Source organism: Panthera leo, chromosome B4, assembly GCF_018350215.1.
Source record: "Panthera leo isolate Ple1 chromosome B4, P.leo_Ple1_pat1.1, whole genome shotgun sequence".
Taxonomy (NCBI): domain Eukaryota; kingdom Metazoa; phylum Chordata; class Mammalia; order Carnivora; family Felidae; genus Panthera; species Panthera leo.
Genome location: NC_056685.1, coordinates 75,270,683 through 75,278,882, shown reverse-complemented (window position 1 = coordinate 75,278,882; position 8,200 = coordinate 75,270,683). Strand labels below are relative to the sequence as shown.

The 8,200-nt window shown below is 41.5% G+C and overlaps 1 protein-coding gene across 1 annotated transcript; it reads left to right on the top strand.

Annotated features, from left to right (window-relative positions):
* The first annotated feature begins 1,349 nt into the window (after positions 1–1,349).
* On the top strand, positions 1,350–3,890 carry LALBA (lactalbumin alpha). The gene is made up of 4 exons (XM_042948479.1): positions 1,350–1,757; positions 2,336–2,494; positions 2,965–3,040; positions 3,561–3,890. Exons 1-4 carry the CDS (start codon positions 1,625–1,627, stop codon positions 3,616–3,618), a joined length of 426 nt encoding a protein of 141 aa, XP_042804413.1. The 5' UTR covers positions 1,350–1,624; the 3' UTR covers positions 3,619–3,890.
* The last annotated feature ends 4,310 nt before the right edge of the window (positions 3,891–8,200 follow it).

Below are 8,200 nucleotides of genomic sequence, written 5' to 3'. Positions count from 1 at the left end.
TTCCCATTACACATCTTCCATATTCTTTTCCAGATGATCCTCAGATATGCCATTTTACAAACATTTCTAGGGAAATAATGGTTCCTCTTGCCCGAGGCACATTTATTTTTTGCGCTTAGCTGTGCAGATCTGTATGCTGCTTTTTATTGCTTCAGGGAAGGGCAGAGATACAACCAACCAAATTATAGGCAAGCAGGCCTAGCTTTCCTTATCTGTCAGATGGTTCAAGGTCATCCTCTACTCCCAGACATATTCTCAACCATACTTGCTTAGTGTGACAGAATTCCTATTCCTATTCCTGTCCTTCATGTACCCCTCCAATGCCTCTGGGTAGAATGGAGGAGAAATGTTGTAGCAGCCCTTTCATTGTGTTTCTGAACATGTATTTCTTTGCCATCAAGACTTTCTGCTCATCTCTCTTGGCACCAAGATCCTCTACACTCATTTTCACTCATGCAGCTTCATATACTGGTTATCCATGATATAGAGAAAACTGTTGGTTGGGACAGATACCCACTTCAATATAAGAAATCAGGTTTAGAGATTGGAATAAAGAGGATGAGCCCTGGCACGAAGGAGGCTAATAGCTATTGGCACATGATTTGAAGCTTGATGCCAGCAAGTTGGAGGAATTATTCAGAACTGGTACCCTCAACTTTACTTGTTCAGGGGCACTGGTCTTAAAAAGCTCAGATCCAGAATCTTGTTTTGTAGACTGTAGATATATCTTAGTCTAATCTTAAAGTTCTCAAAGTCCTCTTTACACTGACTTGGGTTACTCTCTCTTTAACCATCTGTGGCCAACTCTGAGGCTGTCTACCAGTTTCTATACCCATGAACAAATCTGCTACAAGTTATTAGTTTTGGATTTACCTAATGTCTTAATTAACACCAATGTAGTATCTGGCTGTTTAGTGGTAGTGGTGGTTGGTGGTGGAGAGCCTGGATAATAGCTCATAGGAGAGCTAGATTCTGTCATACTCTGTTTTCCTGAAGTAAGAAATCTCTGGATCCAAGTTATATCAGATTCTTTTAGTCTATGTTGCTATCGTCCATCCCTACTCCTGAGCCCCCAGCCATGAACCACCATGTTAAGGGACTCTTCCTTTTTTCCATGCCTGAGTTGACTGGACAAGTGCCAACTCTGATCCTGGGCTTATGGCATGTAATGACACACACTCCTTTTCCATATTCTGTATGTCTCTAGTGGGGAGGGGGTTTTGCCAAGACCCTTCGTTTATTTTCTGATTGCCTCACTCATATTACCCCTGAGGCCTCCTTTGTTCCCGAAGTAGGCTAGGGACATCCTGCTTCCTAGAACCAAATCTACAAGAAACAAAGGTACGTAACAAAGCCAAATGGGAACAGAATCATGCTTGGAACTCTTTCTGGGCAGAAAACAATAACTGGTATGGACTAGAGATTAGGGGAGGAGAAGGAAAAATGGGGTAAAAGTACGGAAGGCAGCTGGCAGGTTCAGTGTTTCTGTGTTGGCATGACCAGTCTCTCTTCATCCTCTTCCTGGATGTAGGGCTTGGTGCCAGGGCCCCTGAGGCTTTCTCCACAAATAAAAGGAGGTGAAGCTGTTTGGTGTCCCTATTTCAGGTTCTTGGGGGCAGCCAAAATGATGTCCTTTGTCTCTCTGCTCCTGATTGGCATCATGTTCCCTGCCATCCGGGGGAAGCAATTTACAAAATGTGAGCTGTCCCAGGTGCTGAAAGACATGGATGGCTATGGAGGCATTCCTTTGTCTGAATGTAAGTTCCCTGCTGCCTTGCTTCATCCATTCTTCAATTCATATGTGTCTCTCTTTCATCCACCTTTCCCTCTCCACTTTTATTCAATTATATAATAATCCTTTTATCTTATCTGCTTATCTGTTTACTCTTTTTATTACATTTATTCATGTATTTTATCTTTCTCTCTTTAAAAAAAATTTTTTTTAACATTTATTCATTTTTGAGAGACAGAGAGACACAGACTATGGAAGGGGCAGAGAGAGAGAGGGAGACACAGAATCTGAAGCAGGCTCCAGGCTCTGAGCTGTCAGCACAGAGCTTGATGTGGGGCTCGAGCCCACGAACTGTGAGATCATGACCTGAGCTGAAGTCGGACACTTAACCGACTGAGCCACCCAGACGCCCCTATTTTCCCTTTCTCTTATTGTCTGTCCTTTTTGGAACCCTTTTCATTTCATCAATATATTTTGTGCTTTGCAATATTTGGAGATTGGCTAGAGAGCCTTTCTATGTCTGGTAATACAGGTACTTATTTATGCTATAAATGCATAATTTATAGTCACCTCTGTGATACCTCTTTCTCATCTTTCCCTCAGGGATCTGTACCATATTTCATACTAGTGGTTATGATACACAAACCATAGTCAATAACAATGGCAGCACAGAATATGGACTCTTCCAGATCAACAATAAATTTTGGTGCAGGGACAACCAGATCCTTCAGTCAAGGAACATCTGTGACATCTCCTGTGACAGTGAGTAGCCTCTTTTATCCTGTTCCTCTGTTTTCCTGGAGGCTACCTCTGGGATAATCTTATTTTTGGTGTCAAGCATACTTCTGATTTCACTGCCTTGTACTCCACTTCAACTGTGGGGCTTGAATTGACAGAATTTTCATGTTCACTAAATCCCCAGGCAGTTCCCAGAAGTTCACGGGTAGATGATCTGAGCTGTCTGGGATTCTTGAAGTCTAATACCCTGCATTTTCAGAGTAAGTCAGTTGATGAAGTTGACAGTTCCTCTGGAGACATTCAAGAAAAGTGAAGGGAATCCTTATCTTGGATGGGGAACATTATTGTATTGACTTTCTCATATAGAAAGGCAACAGGCATAAACCTCCAGTTCAGAGAAGGACCAGACCTAATAGATCCAGGGAAGAGGGAAACACATTATCTTTCTGGGTAATACTTAGCTCTCTCATTCCTCTCCTTGCAACTCCTGCCAGAGTTCCTGGATGATGACCTTACTGATGACATTATTTGTGCCAAGAAGATCCTGGATAAGGAAGGAATTGACTACTGGTGAATCTCCATTCTATTTTTTACTTTTCCCTTCTCCTCCTTTTTCTCACTCCTTTAGTCCAGCACTACTGTCCTCTCTTTCTATCTCCTGACCATTTAATTTAGAATGTAGTTTTCAAAACAAAAGTCATTGAGAAGATTCAGGTTTCCGATTTTCCAAGCTTCCCTCACACCACTCCTGTTTAACAATATTCCTAACAAGCATGAGAAAGAGAAGGCTGAGACCTATGGCTCCATTCACCTGGATGTGGACGTCTAATTCAGCTTGTTTTAGTCCTAGACCCTGAAGCGAGCCCTTGATACCACTGCATGTCTTTTCCAGTCCTACAATTTTTTGGAGTTTTAAAAGTGAACCCTACCGCATTAGGTGGCTCAGTGTCCCTTGCCATGTGGCTAGGAATGTCCTTCTGTAATTTTCATCCACACTCTTCCACCTTGACCCTTTTGGGAATAAAGCTAGATGGAAGTTTGGGCTAAGATCCAGTCATCCAACTTGTCCTGTCTCTTTTTCCATTATCAGGTTGGCCCATAAACCACTCTGCTCTGAGAAACTGGAACAGTGGCACTGTGAGATGTGAGTGCCTGCGGTCTTTGCTGTTTCTGCCCTCTGTACATTCCTGAAATGCCTCTCCCCTAAGGCTACCTCAGTTTGCTTCTTTCTACCCCCTTGAAGCTGATTTGTCTTTGAGCCCTGAACTCTGTAGTGACACCTTTGGACACTTGAGAATGATTCTCCAGGGATGTGTGACTGGTACACTGGACTTTTGACCCTTGCTTAGTGCCCCCTGATGGCACTTTAACTACAACAATGGATTCCACCTCTGTCTTGAATAAAGGGCCTGATTTTGAATGGCTGGCTGTATTTTCTTCCTGGAGGGAGGAGGAGGAAGTAGTGTGAGAGGGTGGACACTGAAGCTATAAGTCATAGCCACCTTCCATCTCTATTAAAGAGGAAATAGACTGAACTTAGAAAGATGGAGGTTACTTTCTGTTGCAACTCGATTCAAGAAACTCATTGATCACTAGCATATTCAAGGAACTATAGAAGGAGTAAAAAATTGGCAAAAGGGTCCCTTCCCTCAAGGACTAGTAGGAAAGATAAGATAAACAATAAATAATTATAATGCAGAGCGCCTGGGTGGCTCAATCGGTTAAGCGTCCGACTTCAAGTCAGGTCATGATCTCACGGCTAGTGAGTTCAAGCCCCGTGTCAGGCTCTGTGCTGACAGCTCGGAGCCTGGAGCCTGCTTTGGATTCTGTGTCTCCTTCTCTCTCTGCCCCTCCCCAACTTGTGCTCTGTCTCTATCAAAAAATAAATAAAAGTTAAAAAAATTAAAAAAATTATTATAATACAAGGGATAATGTCATAGCATGAGAGAGTTTAGAAATGTGCTCTGAACATTCATAAAAAAAGATACTTTACATTGGGGGGGTGCTGTGGAAAAAGAGATCAAGAAAGGATTTATTAAAGGAGTGGCATTTAAGCTGGTTTTGAAGTATGGGTTGGATTTTTGACTGGTGGAGATGCGGGGTGGGAGAAGGACAGCAAAGATAGGGGTGCCAAGAATCTGAAAAGGGTGACCAATGGGTTGAGGGCGATTTGAGTCCTAAAGTCTGTTTCTGCTACTCATTGATGGTGCAAACCTGGGCATGTCATCTCTGTCCTCTGTGCTTCAACTTCCTCATCTTAAAAGGAGGGTTTTGGTTCAGGTGGTTTGTTTTTGTTTTTGTTTTTTGTTTTTTTTTTTTTTATATCTGTTCCTGCTTTGACAATCCAGCATGCCAAAACTCCAATTTAAAACACCACATTTATGTACAGATGGCTACCAGAATCATTAAAAGATGCTCAACATTACTCATCATCAGGGAAATATGAATCAAAACTACAATGAAATATCACATCACACCTGTAAGAATGGCCAAAATTAATAACACAGGAAACAACAGGTGCTGGTGAGGATGCAGAGAAAGGGCAACCCTTTTGCACCGTTGGTGATAATGCAAACTGGTGCAGCCACTCTGGAAAACAGCATTGAGGTTTCTAAAAAATTTAAAGTAGAACTCTACAACCCAGAAATTGCACTACTAGGTATTTACCAAGGATACAAAAATACTAATTCAAAGGGTACATGCATCCTGATGTTTATAGTAGCCAAATTATGGAAAGAGCCCAAATGTATATACATGTACAATGGAATATTACTCAGCCATCAAAGAATAAAATATTGCCATTTACAATGACTTGGATGGAGCTAGAGTGTATTATGCTTAGTGAAATAGGTCAGTCAGAGAAAGACAAACACCATATGATTTCATTAATGTGGAATTTAAGAAACAAAAAAGATGAACACAGAGGAGGGGGGAAAAGGGAGAGTCAAACCAGGAAACAGACTCTTAAATACAGTGAACAAACTGAGGGTTGCTGGAGGGGATGTGGGTGGGGGAATGGGTTAAATGGGTGATGGGTATTTGGGAGAGTACTTGTTCTGATGAGCACTGGTGTTATATGTAAGTGATGAATCACTAAATTCTATACCTGGAATTAATATTACATTGTATGTTAGCTAACTGGAATTTTTTTTAATATATGAAATTTATTGTCAAATTGGTTTCCATACAACACCCAGTGCTCATCCCAAAAGGTGCCCTCTTCAATACCCATCACCCACCCTCCTCTCCCTCCCACCCCCCATAAACCCTCAGTTTGTTCTCAGTTTTTAAGAGTCTCTTATGCTTTGGCTCTCTCCCACTCTAACCTCTTTTTTTTTTCTTCCCCTCCCCCGTGGGTTTCTAAGTTTCTCAGGATCCACATAAGAGTGAAACCATATGGTATCTGTCTTTCTCTGTATGGCTTATTTCAGTTAGCATAACACTGTCCAGTTCCATCCACGTTGCTACCAAGGGCCATATTTCATTTTTTCTCATTGCCATGTAGTACTCCACTGTGTATATAAACCACAATTTCTTTATCCATTCATCAGTTGATGGACATTTAGGCTCTTTCCATAATTTGGCTATTGAGAGTGCTGCTATAAACATTGGGGTACAAGTGCCCCTATGCATCAGTACTCCTGTGTCCCTTGGGTAAATTCCTAGCAGTGCTACTGCTGGGTCATAGGGTAGGTCTATTTTTAGTTTTTTGAGGAACCTCCACACTGTTTTCCAGAGTGGCTGCACCAGTCTGCATTCCCACCAACAGTGCAAGAGGGTTCCCGTTGCTCCACATCCTCTCCAGCATCTATAGTCTCCTGATTTGTTCATTTTGGCCACTCTGACTGGCGTGAGGTGATATCTGAGTGTGGTTTTGATTTCTATTTCCCTGATGAGGAGCGATGTTGAGCATCTTTTCATGTGCTTGTTGGCCATCTGGATGTCTTCTTTAGAGAATTGTCTATTCATGTTTTCTGCCCATTTCTTCACTGGATTATTTGTTTTTCAGGTGTGGAGTTTGGTGAGCTCTTTATAGATTTTGGATACTAGCCCTTTGTCCGATATGTCATTTGCAAATATCTTTTCCCATTCCGTTGGTTGCCTTTTAGTTTTGTTGGTTGTTTCCTTTGCTGTGCAGAAACTTTTTTTTTTTTAATGTTTATTTATTTTTGAGACAGAGAGAGACACAGCATGAGCAGGGAAGGGGCAGAGAGAGAGGGAGACACAGAATGGGAAGCAGGCTCCAGGCTCTGAGCTGTCAGCACAGAGCCCGACGCGGGGCTTGAACTCACGAACTGTGAGATCATGACCTGAGCCGAAGTCAGACGCTTAACCGACTGAGCCACCCAGGCGCCCCTGTGCAGAAACTTTTTATCTTCATGAGGTCCCAGTAGTTCATTTTTGCTTTTAATTCCCTTGCCTTTGGGGATGTGTCAAGTAAGAAATTGCTGCGGCTGAGGTCAGAGAGGTCTTTTCCTGCTTTCTCCTCTAGGGTTTTGATGGTTTCCTGTCTCACATTCACGTCCTTTATCCATTTTGAGTCTATTTTTGTGAATGGTGTAATAAAGTGGTCTAGTTTCAACCTTCTGCATGTTGCTGTCCAGTTCTCCCAGCACCATTTGTTAAAGAGACTGTCTTTTTTCCATTGGATATTCTTTCCTGCCTTGTCAAAGATTAGTTGGCCATACTTTTGTGGGTCTAGTTCTGGGGTTTCTATTCTATTCCATTGGTCTATGTGTCTGTTTTTGTGCCAATACCATGCTGTCTTGATGATGACAGCTTTGTAGTAGAGGCTAAAGTCTGGGATTATGATGCCTCCTGCTTTGGTCTTCTTCTTCAAAATTACTTTGGCTATTCGGGGCCTTTTGTGGTTCCATATGAATTTTAGGATTGCTTGTTCTAGCTTTGAGAAGAATGCTGGTGCAATTTTGATTGGGATTGCATTGAATGTGTAGATAGCTTTGGGTAGTATTGACATTTTGACAATATTTATTCTTCCAACCCATGAGCACCAAATGTTTTTCCATTTCTTCATATCTTCTTCGATTTCCTTCATAAGCTTTCTATATTTTTCAGCATACAGATCTTTTACATCTTTGGTTAGATTTATTCCTAGGTATTTTATGCTTCTTGGTGCAATTGTGAATGGGATCAGTTTCTTTATTTGTCTTTCTGTTGCTTCATTATTAGTGTATAAGAATGCAACTGATTTCTGTACATTGATTTTGTATCCTGCAACTTTGCTGAATTCATGTGTCAGTTCTAGCAGACTTTTGGTGGAGTCTATCAGGTTTTCCATGTATAATATCATGTCATCTGCAAAAAGTGAAAGCTTGACTTCATCTTTGCCAATTTGGATGCCTTGGATTTCTTTTTGTTGTCTGATTGCTGATGCTAGAACTTCCAACCCTATGTTAAACAACAGCGGTGAGAGTGGACATCCCTGTTGTGTTCCTGATCTCAGGGAAAAAGCTCTCAGTTTTTCTCCATTGAGGATGATGTTAGCTGTGGGCTTTTCATAAATGGCTTTTATGATGTTTAAGTATGTTCCTTTTATCCCGACTTTCTCAAGGGTTTTTATTAAGAAAGGATGCTGAATTTTGTCAAATGCTTTTTCTGCATCGATTGACAAGATCATATGGTTCTTCTCTTTTCTTTTATTAATGTGATGTATCACGTTGATTGATTTGTGAATGTTGAACCAGCCCTGCATCCCAGGAATGAATCCCA

Coding starts and splice junctions, on each gene's coding strand:
- LALBA (XM_042948479.1), top strand. CDS start 1,625: ATGATGTCCTTTGTCTCTCTGCTCCTGATTGGCATCATGTTCCCTGCC. Junction 2,495..2,964: donor CTGTGACATCTCCTGTGACA/GTGAGTAGCCTC, acceptor AACTCCTGCCAG/AGTTCCTGGATGATGACCTT. Junction 3,041..3,560: donor AAGGAAGGAATTGACTACTG/GTGAATCTCCAT, acceptor TTCCATTATCAG/GTTGGCCCATAAACCACTCT.